This window comes from Lissotriton helveticus, chromosome 2_1 (genome assembly GCF_964261635.1).
Source record: "Lissotriton helveticus chromosome 2_1, aLisHel1.1, whole genome shotgun sequence".
NCBI lineage: Eukaryota > Metazoa > Chordata > Amphibia > Caudata > Salamandridae > Lissotriton > Lissotriton helveticus.
This window is the reverse complement of record NC_136059.1, coordinates 997,627,903-997,651,258: the sequence shown is the minus strand read 5'-3', so window position 1 is coordinate 997,651,258 and position 23,356 is coordinate 997,627,903. Positions and strand designations below refer to the sequence as shown.

The window sequence follows — 23,356 nt, the reverse complement described above, 5'->3', positions numbered from 1 at the left end:
CGAAGTGGGCACACAACTACGCCCACCCGCGCACTCCGCGTAGCCCCACTCCGCGCCGCCCACCTCCCTCCCGCCCTCCCTAAATACATCAATAAAAGTATAAAAAGCTATTAAAAACACTTACCTTGTCTGCCGCGTCCCCGGGGCTCCCTCTCGCCGTCCCGCGATTCGCGCCGCCACCGACCCGGATACTAATGCGCATGCGCGGGCGGCCGCGCATGCGCATTCCTCATGAGAAATGCACGTGCGCGGCCACCCGCGCATGCGCATTAGGACCCGAAATGGCGGCGAGAATCGCGGGACGGCGAGAGGGAGCCCCGGGGACGCGGCAGACAAGGTAAGTGTTTTTAATAGCTTTTCATACTTTTATTGATGTATTTAGGGAGGGCGGGAGGGAGGCGGGTGGCGGCCGGCTACGCGCCGTCTGCGGAGCGCGCGTAGTGCCGCCTGGCTACGCAAAATGCGTAGGAGACGGCACTCCGTGCACGGAGCGTAGCTGGCCGCCCACCCTTAGGATAAATATGCATCTCATTGGGAGGCTGCAGAACATCCAGAACTCGCCAGCCAGAATACCTCCCACGACAAACACATCTCAACTCAAGGAGCTAAAATGGCTACCCTAACCCAAACAAGCACATTTCAAACTCCTCTTTCAAAGTTTTAAGGCACTCTGGCCCAGCACACCTCAACAATATCATCTGCTTTCACAAACCTTTCGGACACCTTAGTTCAGCAAGACTCTTACTTGCTCACAACCCAAGTAAATGGAAAACCAGATCCAGAAGTTGAGCCTTCTCCTACATTGCTCCTAAATCATGTGCCATTAACATCCGAGCCTCCTCTCTTGAATTCCACAGGAAACTGAAGACCTAGCTTATCAAGTAACAACAATAGGCCCTAGGTTTGGCAAATCTCCCACCTGCTCGGCACCAGCATACCCTCTTGGGTGAGAGTGCGCTTATCAAACCAACATAAAAAATTAACAATTGATGGATGGAATGGTGAACAATGTCAAACATTTCATTTCCAGTACAGTGATCTGGGCCTAAATCTGTAGTTTTTTTGCTTAACATGCAATTCCAGTTTGGACCCAGCCATATGCAAATCATTCTTGACTCTGCTCCCCGTGGGAATAGTCCAGCCTGAACTGCCAGGCCAAGTCCTCCGTGGACCAGAAAAAAGCATCCTAGGACTGTTTTCGGGGTATCACCAAACAATCAACAAAAACTATGGATACTGGGGGTGAGTGTTTGACATTGTATAGCATTCGGTCCATCAATTGTCATTACAACGACTTGCGCTGTAAGCGCTGGATAGTGGAATAGTTTAATTTTCTATTCCAACTCCAGCTCACGTTACAGTAGGGAAGGTGTTGGAATAGAAAATTAAACGATTCCTTTTCCAACAGCGCCCTCCAGCGCAAGTCGTTGAAACGACTTGTGTTGTAAAAGCAGCGTCGTAATGGCAGCGCGTGGTAATGCCCGCGTTGTGATGGCTGCTCACCGTAAGTAGCCAGTTTTCCAAGTGAAAAATGTCAAGGCTTAGGTGTGGTAACAGGGACCTCCTACTTGAACTACTATTACAATCTGCTTGGAATCCTGGTGCTTGTGCTGAAGCCTGGTCTGCTGGAAATGATAAGGGTTGGGGTTGTTGAGTATAGACATCAGCACTTTGACAAAAATTGGGACCACATTGGCCCACCCAACATATCCAAGGCCCATCCAAATGAAAATTCCTGGAACCAGGCCTGCTGTGCTTCCGGGGACACTTTCGGACCATAACCTCATCCTTTTGAAACTCCGGTTTCCACATGCATGTGGCCTTGAATACAGCTGGCGATTCCATGGCAATGCGCTCTTGGACCAAATGTTCCGTAGCGAGCTGCAAGGTTCCATTTATGAATATTTCGAGATCAACGCTGGAACCGTGTCCACACAGGCAACCCTGTGGGAGGCTACTAGGGAGTATGTATTTCCAAGCATATGGGTATCCTTCGGGAAATCCGCACACAACAGGGCTGGGTCGAGGGAGAACTGCGGGACCTGGAGCTTAAAGCAGTGGCCGACAGGGATCTTTGATTGCATAAACGGGCGGTGCTCAGGGCTGAATACCGGGAGCTAGCAGAGAGAGGAATCACATACATGGGTAAACATGCTCAGGGCTGTCGCTATGGAGAGAGGGAGATCGCACCCTTTGCACGTATACTGCATCCCAATAGGTTGATAAATTACGTGGCGGAGCACTGAACTGAGGACGCAGAGACTGTCATGGATGGGGAGTGCATCAAGGCTAGATTTCGGTCCCATGACCAGGAACTGTATACTTCTCATACCCACCATGACCCTGATGCAGTATCTTCATATCTCACAGACATTGCGATGGTATGACTCACAGATGGCCAGAAGCAATTTTTGTGCAAACCACTAACGTTGGAAGAAGTGACACAGGCCATTGATGCTCTGGATAGGTTAAAGGCCCCTTGCTTCAACCGTTTAACTTGGGCATTTTATAAAGCTTTTAAGCATTATTTAATGTGGCCATAACGACAGGCACACTGCCTCCCACATTTCGTGAGGCGGTTCTGACCCTGTTGTTGAAACACGGCAAGGACCCTGGTGATTGTGGCTCATACTGTCCCTTGTCAGTGTTAAACTTTAAAAAAAACAACGATTCCCCTGGTTGATTTAATAAAGTTTGTAGACTGGCAAATAAAAAAATATGTAAGGCACTGAACTGACATCTAAGAGATAAAATAGAAATAGCCAATTGTAGAATGGAGCACACATTTGCCCTCACTAGAAGGAAGAGGGATTAATGGAAAGAAGCATGGGCGAATGTTGGTGTTTACCCGTAAATCGAATGCCCCATGGGCATTCTGGAAGGTAGTTGATTCAAGTACATTCTTAAAAATCTCGAAGCAAGTTTTGGGATTTAACAATTGGCCAGAACAATGGAAGACCTGTTTTGAAATAATCTATTGAATTCTGGCTAGTGAAACTACAACTGCCAGGTCAGAATTCCCAATTTAACATTAAGGTTCAACTCCATGAAGCGCAAGTTGCTCTAAGTAAAAGTCCATCTAATAACTCTTCAGGGCTCGGTGGAGTCCCAATGGAGTTAAACAAAGCTAATGTTAATCTGTGAGCACTTCTGATTACAAACATCATAAATTGTGCCTGTACAACAGGGCTCCCACCATTAGTCTTGGCACACCACAATCATTTTACTGGTTTTTAAGAAGGGTAATTGCCAGAATCCATGCTGCTATCAACCAATTTCACTGTTGTTCTCAACTGTGAAAGATATTGGTAGATCTTTTCTCAATAGATTATTGTCCTAGACTACCAAGTATAACATCTTATCTAAGGTCTAGTTTGGTTTCAGGAAGGGCTTAGGGACTCATGAGCAGTGCCTAAATCTGCACCTGATAATAACCAAATATACTGTTGTTAGATCCAGTGCATTACGTCTGGCCTTTACAGATCTGTGTTACGCTATGCTAGCGTAAACACATTCAGACTTTGGGAGCTCTTACTTGATAAGGATTTAGGGCCATATGCATGAACACCTTTTCCCATAGACACAGAATGGGCAAAACCCTTTGATGCATCTGGTTCTTATTGAGTTAGTGGATTTCTTACATTCCTACATTACGAACTTTCAGCCTTGGTGAGAACTGGGGAGAGGAGTTGGCCTAATGGCTAGGGGGGTCATCCTCCAATCTGGGGAAACTGGGTTTGAGTCTCCGCAACGACGCTGAACAAAATGTGATTCTGGGCAAATCACGTAATCTCCCCGTGCCTAACAAAGAATGAATGTGTCCTCATGTAACGCAAATGGTGCTACATAAAACGCTCTGATACCCGATTCGGGTCAAGTTCTAGCTATGTAAAACTAGACAATGTGGCTTTGCTGTCCCGTACACCAAATGCACTAAAAAACGTACAGACACTTTTGTCCTCTTTATGGAAAATGTTAACCTTGGTACATATTTGGCAAACACGTTTACCTTGGCTTGCTGCTCTAGAAGTTAGAAGTTTCGATTTTCCACTGTTAGGGGCAATTGTATTTTGAAAGTTCACTAGTTTCCATACCCAGGAGTGACTTTTGACTTTGTCAACACGTGAATCACCTGTCTGACTCTGTCCACTAGAAAACAGCAATTTATTAAGTCAATCTGGTTTCTATTAACCTTGGCATACAATACAGGTAGCAAGACCATAACTCCTTTGCTGGAACTTTAGAATAGAAAATGTGTTCCCATATTGACTTATGGTTGCTGGTATCAGTGGTTACGGTGACTAGAATGCTTTCCAGGTACAGGAAAATCACCTGTTTTGGCGACTCCTCAATCTTCCCCCAGCAGTTCTCATTATGTCATACCTGAAGACTTAGAGTTAAATTATATGGATGACCGAATTGAATTAGCTCCTTTCTTATTATTGTCCTCCATCCAGTGTAATAGTTGAAGACTATTTATCATGTGAGTATGGTCTTAAGATTTCCTGGTTTAGTTATATTTGATCGGAAACGTCACAACTTGTGCGACCTTCCTTATTTTTAAAGCCAGCGGAGGTAACCAGGAGAGACAAACTCGGGAATAAACATTTCTTAATGGATGCTAGGCAACAGGAGAGGGAGGGGTGGAATTACAAAAATACTTCACCAAAAAATATATATTCAAATGAACAATTATAGGGTTAGAACCCTATCTAGATCTAGGTCCACGTCCTTGGGAGCATTCGCTCCTTTCCAGGTTTAGATTGGGATTGATTCGTAGACAGCTTTGCTTCTCATTAGGCCAATACGAATTGGCCCCTATATCCCTGTGATGAATTGTCTTCCCAAACATAGTTCCACTTCTTTTTATTGCAAGTTTTATTAACAATTTTCTCCTCTCTTTCTATTTTCACTTTTGAAGAGAGTTGGTTACACAAGATGAAGAGCTCATGTGCAGCATCCATTTTAGGAAATCCTCATTCCTCACTGCTCATCCCTACTTCTTACACTTAATTCTCCTCTATTATCCCTACTTCTCATCATCACCCCTACTTCTCTTCACTAGTTCTCTTCCATCTTTCCTACTTTCTAGTCAAGAAAATCAGCTTGGGCCGGCTCTGAGCTTTTTTCCAGTTCATTGGACTCTCGTGGCAAGACTATCTGACTTTGGCACGACCTTCCCAGATACAGCCTGCTGCCTTGCCACACTGGAGGAATCCGAGCTCCAAAAAAATGAATATGTCCAAAGGTAGACATTTTGACCGGCTGAAGGTACCAAAAATATCCTGCTTATGAGAGGGCCTCTCTTGGAGTGAAATATCACATTTTCTGCCAAAACCAATGGTTTCAGGGGACCTTGCTCAACACATATCAGATTTTGAAGTTACTCTGCCGGAAGCAGCCTGCTGCCTTGCCCTGCTGGAGGATTCTGACTAAATCAGAAGTTAAAAGTTTTGACTGGGACAACCAGCTTGGCACTCCTTCAAGGTTGGACTGAAATGGCATATAGGTCTTGGTCACAAGTGAACAGTACTTTCTATTGAAGCTTTACTTTTTCTTGGCACTTTTTCTTTTAAATCTTTAAAAAAAAGTCATACCTTCAGTTCCCTTTGTTGGATGTTTGTCCTTTTGGTGAAATTCTATGTATTACATGTTTCTCTATTTTTATAAATTGGATTGATATTTTTAGTGTGTTGTGTTTTAGATTTTTTAACTGTTTTGATACTTCCAAATGCTTTACACAAGTTTAGCCTGTCTACTCTATGCATAGCTACCATGGATTGAACTTAGGTTTAAGTTATTGAAACCTTGTGGTGAACCTAACAAGTTGGTGACATTACTACTTGTGATGGACTACCATTCACCCCAAGCAATAATTCACGTTGTTACAACTAGGATAGACAAAGAGCTTGCAGACAGAGGGCCCAATTTACAAGGATTTGGCGCAGGGCAGTACCGCAAGGAATATTGCTGCACTGCCCTGCGTTAAAAGAAAAGGGCCGAATCTATGAGATATTGTACATTCCTGGCCTTTTCCCTTGCATTTGTGCACAATGGGCTGCCATACGCCAACGTAGGCACCCTTGTGCCATGGTGCAAGGGTGCCTGCGTTGAAGGGGTGATTGTTTTTGTACAAGAAGGTGTGCCTTCCAGCACAAAAACAATCATGAGAGGTGTTTTCCTCTTTCTGTGTGTGCACATAGAAAGAGGAAAAAACGAGGAGAAATAAGGATATTTCTCCTCGTTGCGACTCCTTAACACCACCCCTGGGGAAGAGTTAGAATCTGACGCATTCCCAGATTTATGATTCCTTGTAAATCAGGGAATGCTTCTGATTCCATGGGTGTGGTGTTTGAACACCCACAGCAACACCCATGGAGAGCACCTTTCACGCAGTGTTCTGCGGGAAACAGGCACATATTTACAAGACCAAAAAAAGCTGAGTAAAGTGGCTTTGCGTGTCCTTGTAAATATGCTGCAGTACTTTGCATCACCGAAGCTTAAAAAAAGTGGTGCTCTGGCGGCACAAAAGTGCTCCTAGGGACCTTGTATATGAGGCCCAGAATCCGGCGATGTAAATGAAACAAGCAAGAACATTCAAATCACTGTGGGTGTTACTTACTCCAATGCCACCTCATTCATGCGTGTCACTCATTAACTCACTAAAAATACGTCGTCACTAACCCTGGGCGGTGCACTCCGCTCCGCTCATGGAGTTCTCCGCACTCCTTGCTATGCGGAGCTCGCAGAGTTTTTTTCCTCGCTCGCGTTCGTCAATGCCAAGTTGGCGAACGCAAGCATGGAAAATCAACCTCCCGGCAAGGTTTCTCAACACAGGGGGTCAGGTTTCTCGTTGCAAGTGGTCGCGAATGCTCTAGTTGAGAAACTGCCCGTTCGCGTCGCGAAAGCTGATGCTCGAGTACAAATCTACTCGAGCGGCAGAAAAGGAGAGCAGGGACCGCTTGGGCTGTGCAAGGTGCCGTTCGCAATGATTGCACAGTGTGGACAAGCCATCGGCACTGTGCAATCACCGCAAATGGCATTTTCCTATCGTACTCAGCTGCTTGCGGAGCTACGGTAGTGCGGCAGAGGTTTTTTTGCACTTCGCGGAGTTCCGCGTAGTGCAACTCCGCGAACTCCGCCCAGGGTTATCTTCACCTGTTGAAAAAGATATTCAAAGCACTCTTCGACTAGCCGTATTCTTCTCCTCCAGGTACTAGCATGCTCAAATGAAGCAATAATCTGATAAAATTGTGATAAAACCCCGAATCCAGCTCACTTTTTCCTATTATGAATTTGCAACACACAGGTTTGACTAATCCAACCTGCATTGATTGAATTATTCACAGGTGGATAAAGTCAAAGAGCAGGTTGAGACATGGAGAATGTCACATGCCCCGAGATACAGTACACACAATTCTTTGAGACAAATCCATAATTACTCATGTGAACAGCCGCTTTAAGGTTTGGTGTTCCGTTAAACCGTCGCAATACTCACGAAATATTTGAATTGGGACAATGAGAAATAGCAGCTCCGTTCATTTTAAAAATGTCCAGCTCTTCGTTGCTTAGTTGACAGCCATGAGCCATTACGGTCTGTGGGCGAAAGAACATTACGCATGTTTTACCTTCTATATATACAATCATGGAATTTCAAAATCTATAAATGCGTGTAAATGATGAGCTTCACTCAAAGCGAATGTCCATTTTTCATTTATTTAAAACCCGCCTATCCTCAGAAAGGATTTTTGTGCCGTATCAATCACTGTAAAAATCTCTTGTTATGAGAATACATAGACATACTGTGCATCATCTACTTTGCCCATTTTCCCACCTCTGCCACATTTCAGTATCCAAATTGACCCCATTTCTGACTTTGCTCTCATACTATTATTACTTCTCTATGTTTTTCACCTGGCCGGAGCTGTACGAAATGTGGAAACTTCGACCCCCACCAGAAAGTTGCGGGTAGCAGACTTTCGAGATCTTCCTTGATAAAGATTGCTTCTGGCACTTTTTACTGTAATTTGATGGATTGCCAGACAGAAACATGGCTGCTAAAGGCGGGCATTTCTTGATACAGGGTTTACAGGCACTGCCTTACATACAGATGCTGTTTGGAATAGGACCTTGACCACATAACATGCCCATCAGGGGCCGTATTGCAGATGTTGCCGTATTGCAGATGTTGCGGGGGGGGGGGTTCAGGCGTTTGCGCCCGCTTTGCGCCCCTCGGGCACTTTGGTATTAAAGAAGGGGACGCAGACACTTGTGCGTCCCCTTCTATAATACCGATAGCGCTGGCGCATTTAAAGTGTCAGCGCTATCAACAGAGGGTGTTCTGTCATTTGCAAAAGGGGGGGCCGATGTAAATGAGGGAATTCCTTTGACTCTTCGCCCGCGCCATATTAGAGACGCGGGCGCAGAGTCAAAGAAGCCCTCAGGAAGTACACTTTCAGGAGGCGCACCCGAGAGGGCACCATTTAAAAGGTGGTGCACTCTCAGTGCGCCTCCTGACTGCAGCCTTTGCAGGGGGAATAGAGGGTCCCATGGACCCCCAAGACATCCCCTTGCAGGCGGGTGCAGTCACTTGCTGCACCCGCCTGCAAGGGGATCTCTAAACCCCTTAGAAAGGGCAGGCGGGTGCCGCTTGCACTGTGAAAACACGGAACAGTGACAATGTGTAATACGGCCCCTGAAATCTCCCTCTGAAAATTATGATATATCGAATTTCAGTCAGACCACTTATTATTCATGGAGTACATTTTTGAGAAGATTATAATTAGGGGTCTTTTTCTGTTTCCTTCATGAGGAACATCCAATGCAATTTTTAACTTTAACATTTAATATCTTTTAATTGTTGACATTCATATTTAATATTGTAAAAAGATGTGCATATTTTATTTGTTTGGTATAATGACTAAGACAGGGGTCTCCAAACTTTTCTGAAATAAGTGCCACTTTTGTTCGCTGAAAATCATCGTGAACTACTATTACTTGAGTTGTAATAGTGACCACATCAGACAAGAACACTTTAGTGGCCACCCTATGCAATATTACCAGCATTGATCACCTCTGTGCATCGGGATAGTTGTCAGCAGTAAAGTAAAAAGGAATTTGTCAATTTGGAATGCCTTTACATGGGTTATACATAGCAGCCACAGTTGCAATGCCCAAGCAACAAGTAGCGTAAGTTTCCCGATTGCCACATGATTTATCACTCGAATTTCAGCTTTAAATATACTTTGGAAATTCAACCATTGTTCGCCAAACATCATCTTACGAGTTCTGAAAATATGCACATTTTGTCTCAAATACACACTTTTTAATTGTGGTTTAATATAATATTTCTGCCAAGAAAAGCTTCAAGTTTAGTAGGCAGAGCTTCACACAGGAGACCTATTCACAGGTAGATGGAGAGCTACTAGTAGCTCACAAGCTACTCATTGGAGAAGCCTGCTCCTTGATGTCTAAGAATCATTGCATAAAGCTATGTTTTGATTTGATTGTCTAGTCCTTAACTAACTCACGTACTGTCCTAAACTACCAACTTACTTTACACTCCAATTGGGAAAATGACCTATCCACTCTACTAACATGATCCTGTTTCAGTTATCTAACTTCATTATCTTTGCTGGACCTGGCCCTCTCTGCAGGGTTACCCCAAAATATTTTGCTGAACTCCTTTTTGTTGACTTTGCACACTTTACCACTGCTAATCAGTACTGACGTGCTTGCATTCTCTCCTTTAAAACTGGTAAAATTGGCTTACACCCTATTGCCCCCAATGGTGTACAGTCATAATATCGAGTCAATTATTTCGACTGGACAGAATATCGAGTAAAAAATATAGAATGGACATAATATCGACTAGACATAATATAGACAACAAAAATATCGACTAGAGAAAATTAATATCGAATAGAATGGACATAATATCGAATCAAAAATATAGAATGGACATAATATCGACTAGACATAATATAGACAACAAAAATATCGAATTTAAGGTAAGTTAATAATAATTTTTATTTTTTGTGTAATATAAGTCTGTAGCGGGTTGTGGGTTTATAGGGGAATAGGGTGGGAAGTAATTTAATTCTAATTAATTAAATATGTTAATTTATTTATTGATATATATTTAGAATTAATTGTTAATTAATTGGTAATTAATTAAAATATAATTGGTAATTAATTATAATTGATTAATTGATAAATATTTTAATTTTAGTAATTTATTTTCTGTAGCGGGTTGTGGGTTTATAGGGGAATAGGGTGGGAAGTAATTTAATTATAATTAATTAAATATGTTAATTTATTTATTGATAATAATTTAGAATTAATTGTTAATTAATTATTAATTGGTAATTAATTAAAATATAATTGGTAATTAATTATAATTGATTAATTGATAAATATTTTAATTTTAGTAATTTATTTTCTGTAGCGGGTTGTGGGTTTATAGGGGAATAGGGTGGGAAGTAATTTAATTATAATTAATTAAATATGTTAATTTATTTATTGATATTTTTAAAAAATTAATTGTTAATTAATTATTAATTGGTAATTAATTAAAATATTATTGGTAATTAATTATAATTGATTAATTGATAAATATTTTAATTTTAGGGTTCAGGGTCAGTTGTCAGTTTTTGGGTAAAGGGATATTTTTAGGGTTCAGGGTCAGTTTTCAGTTTTTGGGTAAAGGGGTATTTTTAGGGTTCAGGGTCAGTTTTCAGTTTTTGGGGTAAAGGGGTATTTTTAGGGTTCAGGGTCAGTTTTCAGTTTGTAGGTAAAGGGGTATTTTTAGGGTTCAGGGTCAGTTTTCAGTTTTTGGGTAAAGGGGTATTTTTAGGGTTCAGGGTCAGTTTTCAGTTTTTGGGTAAAGGGGTATTTTTAGGGTTCAGGGTCAGTTTTCAGTTTTTGGGTAAAGGGGTATTTTTAGGGTTCAGGGTCAGTTTTCAGTTTTTGGGGTAAAGGGGTATTTTTAGGGTTCAGGGTCAGTTTTCAGTTTGTAGGTAAAGGGGTATTTTTAGGGTTCAGGGTCAGTTTTCAGTTTTTGGGTAAAGGGGTATTTTTAGGGTTCAGGGTCAGTTTTCAGTTTTTGGGGTAAAGGGGTATTTTTAGGGTTCAGGGTCAGTTTTCAGTTTGTAGGTAAAGGGGTATTTTTAGGGTTCAGGGTCAGTTTTCAGTTTTTGGGTAAAGGGGTATTTTTAGGGTTCAGGGTCAGTTTTCAGTTTTCGGGTAAAGGGGTATTTTTAGGGTTCAGGGTCAGTTTTCAGTTTATGGGTAAAGGGGTATTTTTAGGGTTCAGGGTCAGTTTTGGGTTTTTGGGGTACAGGGGTACTTTGTAAAAATAAAGTAAAATTACATTTAAATTACATTTATTTAATAAAATTAAATTATATTAAATTATATTATAATATTTTTTATTAATTTATATTCAAAAAATTATTATATACTTACCAATACTTATGTTGTAATGGTATGCGTTGTAAAGGTATATGCGTTGTAAAATATTGCGTTGTAAATGTATGCGTTGTAAAAGTTTTTGCGTTGTAAAAGTTTTGTTGTAATGGTAGGCGTTGTAAAAGTATGCGTTGTAACGTCATACATCCCTGGAGTGGGAATAGTAATTTTAACCTCTACGCTATCCAGCGCTTTCCCTACTGTTGCACCCACTGGAGTGGGAGTAGTAAATTTTACCTCTACGCTATCCAACACTTTTGCTAATGTTGAACTCACTATAGTTGTAACAATAAATGTTAAACATTTTCTAAAATGTTATATATGTTTATTTAATAATATGTTTAAATATATATATATATATATATATATATATATATATATATATATATATATGTGTGTGTGTAATTTTTGGTGATATAATTTTTTTAATTATATAAATTATTTATTAAAATTATATTTTTTTAATAATTATTTCTAAGTTTATATTAAATATATTTATTACTATATTAGTTTTAACTTACTTTTAAGACATTTTAAAAAATCGATATTTTGACAGTCTATATTTTTGTAAGTCGATATTTTGGAGTCGATATTTTGGTACTTACCTGTTTGAAGATAGGGAGTCGATATTTTGTCAATCGATATTTTTGACTCGATATTTGTGTATCTCGATATTTGTGTCGTCGATATTATGTCAGTGATCCGCCCCCAATAGGCGCATTTAATTTACTTATAAGTCCCTAGTAAAGTGGTACTACAGGTACCCAGTGTCTGTAAATGAAATGCTACTAGTGGACCTGCAGCACATATCATGCCACCTCCTTAAATAGCACTTTAAAACATCTCAGGCATGCCATTGCAGCCCATGTGTGCATTTTTAAACTGCCTTTTCAAGCTGGCAAAATAAATCTCTTGCCAGGCCTAAACCTTTCTTTTTATTACCTATAAGTCACCCCTAGATTAGGCCCTAAACACCCTACAAGGCAGGCTGTCTTTTATTTAAAAATGTGGACATGTACTTTTAGGTTTTACATATCCTGGTAGTGAAAAACTCCTAAATTCGTATTTCACTATTGAAATGCCTACCCCCCCCCCCCCCGCCCCTTAGGATGATATTGGGATACCTTATTGCATTCATTACGTGATAATATTTTGTTAAGGAACAGTTAGAAATATCATGTTTTGTGTCTAAGGAATTGTAATGTTAAATATTTTTTAAAGATAAAGTCGGATTTTAGAAAGTTGCCATTTTCTTGTGCTAATCATTTGGTGCATGCAGCTTGTTTCCTGGCTCACATGACTGGTGGATTTGGAATTTGGCCTTTGTGTATTCCTCCCAGACCGCCATACAATAGAGGGACTAAAGGTTGGCAGGATGGGGGGGATGGAGCTGTGCACAACTATACCTGCCTCAGCTCACACAAAAATAACTTCACACTAGCCTATTGTGACTACAGGCAGACTGGGCGGCAGGAATCATGTCAGGGAAGCAGGAAATTCCAGACATTTCTGTGGGGGAGAACTCAAGGGGTTTCTTCCACTGCAAAGCTGGCATCAGGTATAAAATTGGGACCCTCATACCCACCCTTCAGATCACTTCTGGACCTGTGGGAGACTCAGAAGAATGACTGCTCTGCTACCCTCCTGCTGCAAGGACTGCCTTGCTACTTGAGGAAGAAAGACTGGACCTGCTCCCTGAACCCTGAACGCCCAGAGTGACTCCAAGGGCTAGCTGACTGGCCTCCTTTTCTAAGCTGAAGGGACACAACAAGCTCCAGAGGCCTCCATGCAGCTGCCTAGCTGACCTGAAGCAGAGGACCTGCCTGGCCCTGCAACCGGACCTGCCAGAACCCTACTGGTCTCTGCTGGGGTGAGTTCCTGATCCCCAAAGGGTGCCTCCTTGGTCATGGACCCTTGGTGTGGCATCATCAGTTAAGTTCTTCCTGGAATAAAAGGAGGAATCCTGAAGTTCTGTGTTTGGTGCGACCGCGAACTGGCCCATTTGCACCCAGATCTTGCTGCCCGCGCCGACTGCCAACATGAAGCTCCAGTGGGCCAGACTCTTGGTGCTGCCACGAACGCCAGCAAAATCCTGCGACATGAGATCTGCACTTCACACTACAGCACCAACAGCCTGTGGTGACCGCCATTGTACAGCTCCAGAAATGACTGTCTGCAATGCCAAACAGGATCTTCCTGCTACAGTGATGAACACCTGCAACGCCGGGCCTGCTTTTTGCGCTAACGCGACAACCATGCGCTATGCTCGCCTTGCTCCTCGCAGCCTCCTCCTCTGCAAACTGGGGACTTCGCACCATTGAGAAGGTAACTTTGAAGCGGGACTAACCTGGTCCCTTTTTCAACCTGCGCTCCATCTCAACTTGTGACTTTCACCGGCCAAGCATGACCAGATAACTGCGGGTGGTTCTTTGGCTTTTAGGCACTATGCTTACCCTAAATCTTTGGAATTGTATATCTCCATTTCTACTCATTAGATTTTTGTCATTTTGCTTTGAAATAATTTATTATATGTTAATGTTTACCTAAATTGGTGTGGGATTTGTCTTGTGTGGTTTTCATTTTATAGCTGTTTGAGTGCTGCATAGGTACTTTGCACATTGCCTGGCTTTTGTGCCAAGATGCCAGAGAGTTAACACAGGTTAATTTTGTGACTTTTATGGTTCACCTTGACAAGGATTGTGGCTGTTGCTTGAGAAGGGCTCACACCTCCCTCAACCAACAACCCAGTTTCTCACACCCTTACTAGTCGACATCTGTGCATTCTTTGGCACAGTTGATCACCCTCCTCTTAATTACTACAAATTCCAAGTAAAAGATAAAAGGCTTGTCCTTGCCCTGGTATACTTTCTCCTTCTATGATCACTCCTTCAATTGCCCTTCTTGCAGTGGATGTCCCCAAGACATGATCCCTTACCCCCCCTAATATTATACACCGCATCACTCAGAGGGATCACCCTTTGATTTTGATTCTTTTGCCACCTATTTTTCAACAGCATCATTTTCATCTTCTCCTTTTCATTTTTAGCCTATTTCCTCCGCTCTAGTCAGATATCATAGACTGATCACAGCTGTTTGTCAGTGAATGGACCTCCAGCTTCTCATGCTACACTCTACCAAATCTGATATAAATTACTTTCCTGCTTCACCACACTCACACATGGTGGCCTCTCCTTATTTTCCCCATACAGTCTTTCCCTCAAATAAAGCTGACATTCTTTACTTCTTATATGAACCACTGCCAACCTCAACCTCATTGACCTATACAGAATTGTGCAACACATTTGCTTAATTACTGCAAAAGTCTCATCTTTGGCCTTCCACAGTACCCCTTTCCCCCTCTTGACAAGTCATGAATTTCAGTATATGCTTCGTACTTCACCTGACCAATCCGGCTGAGCTTCTCACTGCCGCCAACAGACAAGCTGCTCTTAGCAAAAATAAGCACACAACCTGGCACCTTCCAATCTTGCAAATAGCACCACTGTCAACACCCTCACCCATGCTCTGCAGTCAGTAACCACACCTCCTAGATTAACAGAAAGCCCACGTGCAGCCTCCATTCCCAGTTCAGCTCTTGGTAACTACCCCCTGGTGTGGGATGCTCTTCCACTGGACCTAGATCTGGTTGCAGTGCCTTCGTTCCTTTCAAGAAGGAAGAAAGCAAATAATCTACACCTCTTATCTGAACCTCGCAGGGATGTTATACTATGCTAGGCAAAGTGATATTACCCCCTTGCACTGTGATCCTATTCTGATGTTGCTCTTTGTGAATGCCAAGTATCTCCTTCCTCTAGAAGAGGCTCAGCTCTAATTCATGGTTCAGGACAACCCACCTCAGTGACCTATTGCCACTCTTGTCACCAACTTAATCTCAAATGGGGCAATATTTAAGATGTACTTTTGTAAAGATCAGACCACTCACCTTCCTTTGCCTCTCCCCTATCAATTGCTCAATTTATCTAACCACCAACTCCGTTATCCTTCATTCCTGCCTATGGAAACTATAGTACAGTATTGGTGTATTGAGTTATCAAAATTCCTGGGCTATCGGAAGTAAGATAATGCGTCCTTTTAAACCTGATGACATCACAGGTTGGACCTACTCTTTCCAGACCAGCTCCAGCCTGCTGCTTAGGGTTTTACAGGCAGAGCAAAGAGAAAAACTAAATTAGTTAAACATGGCTTGTTAGGGTGGCATTAAACGTTGAGTGGCATTAAACATTGAGTGTTAACCCACCTGGGGCCGTATTACAGATGGTGCCCCGGGGGCACAACGGGCACTTGCGCCCGTGTTGCGTGCCGCTTGGGCACTTTGGTATTATAGAAGGGGACGCAGACACTTGCATCCCCTTCTATAATACCGATAGAGCTGGTGCACTTAAAACGCCAGCGCTATAAACAGAGGGTGTTCCCTCATTGCATAGGGGAGTGTCCTATGCAAATGAGGAAATTCCTTTGACTCTGTGCCCGCGCTGTATTACAGACGCGGGCGAAGCGTCAAAAAAACCCTCAGGAGGCGCACTGACAGTGCGCCATTTAAAAATGTGGCGCACTGTCAGGGCGCCTCCTGCAGCAGCCCTCTGCAGGGGGTAAAGGGGGTCCCCTGGATCCCCCAGACATCCCCTTGCAGGTGGGTACAGTCACTGACTGCACCCGCCTGCAAGGGGAGCTTTAAACCGCTTTGAAAGTGGCTGCTCCATGTTTGCACATGAATGCCTGGGGGCAGCGCATACACCATAATGTTGCGCATTATCACTGTTTGCGCTGGGCGCAAACAGTGATAATGTGTAATACGGCTCTAGGTGTACAATTTCAGTTGTCAGTTGCAGATTAGAACGAAAATCTTTCTCACGTTCTTGTATGACGTACCAAATACCAGAAAGAGCAGTCTTCTATGAATGAAGGTATTAACACTGAGAGGGAGGCTACAGTCTGGCGAAGAAATCAAACCCAGAGAAAAATTCCACGACTAGAGAAATAGTCCTAAATGGAAAATAAACATAAAAACGTGTTGCTTGGTTTCTGGAATAGTCATTCTTCATCCAATTTAAGTACCACTCAGTGCCAGATGGAGTCTTCAGGAAAACAGTTCTAAGATTTCACGGTCATGAATCCTGCTCTCAAGCCTAGGGCTAACGTATTACCCCGGATGAAAGTTAGTAAAGTATCAGGGGCCGTATTACACATTGTCACTGTTTGCGCCAGTTTCACCTTTCAAAAGGTGCGGCGGGCGTAAATAGTGATAATGTGCCCCATTATGGTGCATGTGCTGCCCCCAGGGCAGCCGAGAGCATTCAAGTGAAAACACGAAAGAGCCGCTCCGTGTTTTCACAGTGCAGGCGGCACCTGCCTGCACATTCAATGGGGTTTAGAGATCCCCTTGGAGGCGGGTGCAGTCAGTGACTGCACCCGCCTGCAAGGGGGTATCTGGGGGGTCTATGGGAATCCATTTACCCCCTGCAGAAGGCTGCTCTCAGGAGGGGCACTGACAGTGAGCCACCTTTTAAATGGCGCACTGTCAGTGCGTCTTCTGAGGGCTTTTTGGACTCTGCGCCCGCGTCTGTGATATATCGCGGGCGCAGAGTCAAAGGAATTCCCTCATCTGCATAGGGCATACCCCTATGCAAATGAGGGAACACCCTCTGTTGAAGCGTCTGCGTCCCCTTCTATAATACCGAAGGTGGGGGCACGCAAAACAGGAGCAAACGCCCGTTGCGCCCCAAGGGCACCATCTGTAATACGGCCCCAGATCCACAAGGATAAACGATCAATGATTTTATATATTTCAGATAGGAATCTTGATGACATTATTCGAGGATAATACATCCCTAGAACTTCATTACGCCATAGTGAAATCAATAAAGCACAGAGCTCTATCAACTCTTTTACAAAACCCAAAGAAAGTTCTTTGTAAACAACTAAAATAGACTCAGACTGGATCTTAGAGGATTTATAATGAAACAGTTTTCAACTAAAAGCAGCCACGAATGACACACCATACACCAAATGCTGACATCATAAACATCAACTGCAGTAATTTTCACTTCATAGATATGCACCATAGAATCAATAACTATGGCATCAACCTTAGATGAAAAATTTAAGACCAGTACAATTAATTTGGTGCACACTAAAAGGCCTGTTTTAGAGGTGATGTTTCTAAATAAATTCACAATGAATCTCTACTCCCAAGTAGGTGAAAGATTTAACACACTCCGAGAAGGGCACATCCACATAAATATTTTTCAGTCAGTAGTTAATACCACTGATGTCTTAGTGTTGGGCTTTACTCCCAGTGATTTCAAATAATCACTTGTGTATGATTATAATTAATATCTCAAATCAATGCTAGAGGCTTTATTCGAGTAATTCTCATAAAAGCACATTACATACATAAATTTAAAACATCATTAAAACATTATTAAATAGACGCCTCCAAGGAAATCAATTAGAATGCATAAAATGTCAGTAGAAACAATTTACAGGTTAGCAACAATTTCCACAGTTGATCAAATATGTGCAAATACAACAATCCCTATGTGGGTGGTCCCTCGACTATAGCTTTCTGCCTGATAACCCATGCCCACCCCAAATATTTAGCTGTTGCTATAGCTAATGGCAAGCAGCAGCTAGTACAGATAATTCTCAGTGCTACTGAACTACTAGAGGTGCCTAGATTCTTACAGACAGGTGTTAGCCAAATCCGCCTTGGAGCGACATAGGCCCTACAAGAGAATAGAAAGTGCCCAATAGTTTCTTTTGTGGTTCCACAGACAGGGCAGGTGGTGTTATTAATATCTATATTTTGCCACTTTCGTTTCTAATGACACAAAACATCTTAGATTTGATATTGACTCTGAGCGGATTGTGATTGCTCTCACTCCTGGGAAATATTCAAAATGATTCAAAAGAGGCAGGCACATGGATCAAGCTCTGTGTTTTAGCGGCAGGAGTCCCTGACAGAGCTGACAATGTGACAAGTCCTGTTGGCATCTCCTCAGGGGTCCTAACTCCAGGCCAGGCACCAAGACATTGTTGAGTAGCAGAGCAGATGAAGATCGGGGGGAATTTCCAAAACAGTCCAGCGCCTTCCACTTGCACATCTCGTCAGGGCTCCTGAACACAGGAATCCCTAGGACAGGCAGGCGCCACCATTTCCAGTTTTTTCATGCTTTTGACCCAGGGCACATGGTCACCCGTCGTCAGGTAACAGAAACGCACATCCTACACAAAAAGTCTTTAAATGCCTCTGCCTAATACCTCATTTTCCATCCCTGCTTTCTGACTCCAGACGCAGTAGTGGGCTTCCTCTTGTATCCACTTCTGCCCTACTTTCACCCTCATACATTTCACCAGAGCTGTCCTTCTCTTCGTTCCTGCTTATTACCTCTTTTCTGTCCACAGTCATGAGACTGTTTTATTCCTTTTTCTTTCTCCCCTTCCACCCTTTTTTGTTGTTTCTTCCAGAGCTGTGCTTGGGTCCCTCTCTAATCATCAAGGAGAATCCCTCATGTCCTGCTCTCAACCACTCTGGTCAGGTGAGGTATGGCTTGTCATAGATCAAGTGGCCTTAAGTCAATCCTGATAGGTAGAGCTTCCATGCTGCCCTCACCCAGGCAATCCAAGCACAATAAGCTAAAAGTGACTCATATTTGGCCCTTTCGGACATGGAAGGAGGCAGGTCCACATTCCAGCATCTAATTCTCCTCACGGCCAACAACACTACTACCCGTCCCCTCAAGACCCCCATTTGTGTGCCCTTTAGATATAATATAAACCAAAAGAATAGGGTCTCATGATCATCAGGAAGGCAGGGATTTTGGTGTCACCTGTCATGTTTTGTCACCTACGTGACCAACTGCATCACCTGAGTACACAGCTGTAATGAGGGAGGGCTTCTTGTAATTGTGGAATAGGGCATTACTGAAACTGACACATCAAACTAAAGTACACCCCACTATTCAGAATAATCCACACTTTACACTATTAAGCCACTTCATGTGAAGAAATCTAATAATACATCATACAATGTCCACATCAATACCACAAGAAACCTTACACAACGACATACACCACATAATCAAACACCACACCTCACAACAGCACATCTCATTACACCATACCATATTACAATATACTTTGCAACATACCACTATCCATATTTACCAGACTTAATCGCGCCAAACAACGCCACATCAATCAATACCACACTAAACATCGTTGCACCACAAAATACAAACACTATTCACTCAAAACCAATGCCAATGCATAGCATAGCATGTCACAACTTTAAACATCAAACAACATCATATCTTCACAAGCCACCCATAACACCCTCCAACACCACATCACACAATCTGTGCTGTTCAAAGGTGCAGCACAACATAGCTAAATATAGCTCCACCATTTCACATTTCCCCATCCACCATCACACAATGTCAAACAAAATTCCATTACCGTAATGAAACATCAAATTACACCACTCCGCTCCCTCTCATTTCATACTATGATGTGCCACGTCACCTGGCACCAGACAACAACACACCATGCCTTATAAGATCACCCAGCTCCACATCTAATCTTTCCCACATCACACCACACAACACTATCCTAAAATAACAATTTACTTATCAGCGATAACTCTTTTTCTGGTGTATACTCTATTTAGCTGCCAATACCTCATCTTTAGAATGTCTCCAGCTGCCAGACTGGATCTGGAAAAGTTCTCGACTGTGCTGTCACAGGCAGCTAGTTATTGCTGTGTGGCTCTGATCTGGCTTTGTTTTGCCTCAGAAGCAACGGATCGCAGCCTTTACAAGCGCCACCCCTGCGTACCTGTTGTTGCAGGGATTCTGCACATACACATAACTATGCTCAGGAAACCAGGACCTCGGTGTGTTGTGGCGTACCAGAAAACGCCCCTCAGTGCCCAGAACCCCAATCCGACTAGCTATAGTGTCTCATTCGTTCTCCGTTCTCCAGCGAAGCTACCAATGATTAGACATCCTAGAACATATTACTCCGTCCCTCTCAGGAAGCGCGGGAGGAAGAACACTCTTTCGTTTATGCACTTATACGTGTCCACAACGTGAGTAAACAGAGACACTTGAATTTGAATTTGAATTTAAAAGCATTTGTACAGCGCTCGTTTACCAGGCGGTTTCATGGCGCTAGTGGGGGACAGTGGGTGGCAGCAACAAGAGGGGGCTAAGTCCGGTAGGCTTGCGCGAAGAGGAAGGTTTTGAGGTTCTTCCGAAATAAAAGGTAGGAAGGAGAAGTGCGCAGGGTAGCAGGGAGGGAGTTCCAGAAGGTAAATGTAAATGTACAGGAATTTATATAGCGCAAATCACCAAGCGGTCTCTAAGCGCTTGCTTAGGGAACCCGTCCTGGTATTCCCCTGTGAGATAACCCCGGCAGGGTATCCGCAAGGTGAAAGCCAGGCATCCCGCCGCGAGGGGCCGTTGTGGAGATTAAGCAAGCTATTGCCCAGAGTCGCAGAGTGTGAACCCGTGAATCGAGTAGGCACCGGAGCGAGAATTGTCAAGTCCATGGACATTTTAGGACTCAAGACCCCGCCGAGCCGGGAATTGAACACTGGTCCCGGGCTGACCTCTGCTTCCCGGTCTGCCTCCTCTAACCAGTGAGCCACACTTCTCCATCTTCTGGGAGCCAAGACAGCAAAACTCGCTCCGCCCGCTTTCTGTTTTTTAAAACGAGGAATGGCAAGGAGGGCCGAGTAAGCGGAGCGAAGTTCTCTGCCAGGATGATAAGACTTGATGGCAGAGCAGATGAATTCGGGAGCAGTGCCCGATCTGGCCTGATAAGTGAGGCAGCCAAGTTTAAAGAGGGCGCGCTCTTTTATTAGGAGCCAGTGTAGTGTTTTGAGCAGTGGGGTGGCCCGATGGTATTTGGGCAAGCCGTGGATCAGGCGGGCCGCCTGGTTCTGCACCAGTTGCAAACGACGGATCGCGTAGGCAGGGGCCCCATTATAGACTATGTCACCGTAGTCTATACGAGACAATACCATGGCCAATACGATTACTTTTAAGGCCTAGGAAGAAAAAAAACGGGAAACTTTCCTAATAATTCTAAGGGAGAAAAAACAAGAGGAAACCACGGAACTAACTTGTGAATGGACGGTGAGTTGAGAATTGAGGAAAATCCCCAGGGTTTTTACTTTGGGCACAGGGAGTGGGGGAACACCAAGGGAAGGGGGCCAAAAGGAAGGGGACCATGGACTGCAACCACCTCCGGTCAGAACCAGCTCGGTCTTGTCCGGGTTGAGTTTGAGGTGGTTGCAGTTCATCCAATCATGAATGAACGTCATTACTGTCTGGACGTTCAGAGCAGTCGAAGATGAGTGGGATAGATTGAAGATTAGCTGGAGGTCATCCGCGTAATTAAACACGGTGACCTCCAGCTGCTGTAACATAAAAATGAGGGGGAAGATGTAAAGGTTAAACAAAAGGGGGGAAAGTGATGAGCCCTGGGGGACCCCGCACTCTACCTTGCGGGAGGCCGCAGCGTATCCAGCCAAACGGACCGCTTGAGTTCTCCCAGCGAGAAAAGACTCAAGCCATGAAAAGGCCAAGCCTTCTATGACCGCCGCCCTGACACGGTGGAGAAGGATGGAATGGTCCACCGTGTCAAAAGCGGCGGACAGGTCTAAGAGTATCAGGGCTTGCGGAAGGTTGGTGTCAATGCCTTCGCGCAATTTGTCCACTACTGAGATGACCACTTTCTCTGTAGAGTGCATGGGGCGAAAGCCAGCTTGACAAGGGGAGAGGCAATGATTTGCCTCGATATGGGTGGTTAAGGTAGTGGTGATATGGGTTTCGAGGACTTTTGCAAGGTAAGGTAGAAGTGAAATGGGACGGTAACTGGAGGGGGAAGATGAGTCGGCGTCCGTTTTTTTTAGGATTGGTATAACAATCGCCGATTTGTGTGGGCTGGGGACAGAACCGAGTGTGAGTGAGTCATTAAGAAGGGTCAGGGGAGGTGTAGGACATATTGAGTAAATTTCTTTGACAATACGACACTATATAGTTTAAAGTGTTTATTTTAACTAACGTGCTCTACAATGCAGTATATTAGCCAACACAAGCAGCAAAATGCACAAGAACAATATAATTAGCATGGTTACAATTCCATAAAGCACAAAAGGGGAAATCATATTATAATGACAGTGGAAATAGGACTACCACCCTCCCCGTGCTATAAGCTAGTTTATTATCAGTATAGAAGACCTCTAGGCTTTGTCAGGGGGACCCCATACCTCCAAGTTTAGATGAAAGGAATTACATCTCAGGACAAGCACAGCTCTTCTTCATTGGAATGTATCTCTCCAAGTGCCTTTTCATGCATGCAATGCCATATTAAAAGCACTCGACTTTCAGTAGTGCAGCTGTGTTCGATGTTGTGTCTATGGGCGTGGGACTGAACAAAGTGAATCACCAGCATACATTGTTTTTTAACCTTGAACACGCTGTGTAGACAAGAAGCATAGTGTACAGCTAAATGTGTGCAAAGCAAACGGTTCTCATGTGAGAATGCACCAGCAGCCTATCCACAAGAAAAAAAGCCAAATAGTAACATGCGCAAAAGCAGCAAGATGGCTACCAAGCATAGGCTAACTAATGCTAACTTAGCAATGTCAGCAGTTAATTCTATGACCTCACTACACTGTGTCAGTTTCTTGCCTAACCCTTTCTGTACCCTCTGACATGGAGCAAAAGACAATTATCAGTACCCGTGTGCAGATCTCTAAATTGGGACAATTTTAGATGGTAAAAAAGGACCACTTCACAAAATGGGGAGGTGGGTGGGCAATGAGGAATCTGTGTTTAGAAATATTATTCCCCATAAA

At 43.5% G+C, this 23,356-nt stretch overlaps 1 protein-coding gene across 2 annotated transcripts in view; it reads right to left on the bottom strand.

Moving 5' to 3' along the window:
* Window positions 1–23,356, bottom strand: part of GDA (guanine deaminase) — a 408,106-nt gene that overhangs the window by 87,820 nt on the left and 296,930 nt on the right. For both annotated transcript variants that reach the window (XM_078675759.1, XM_078675760.1), the window contains one exon: window positions 7,499–7,596. In XM_078675759.1, coding sequence (XP_078531885.1) covers window positions 7,499–7,596 — 98 coding nt within the window. The remainder of the gene's footprint in view (window positions 1–7,498; window positions 7,597–23,356) is intronic.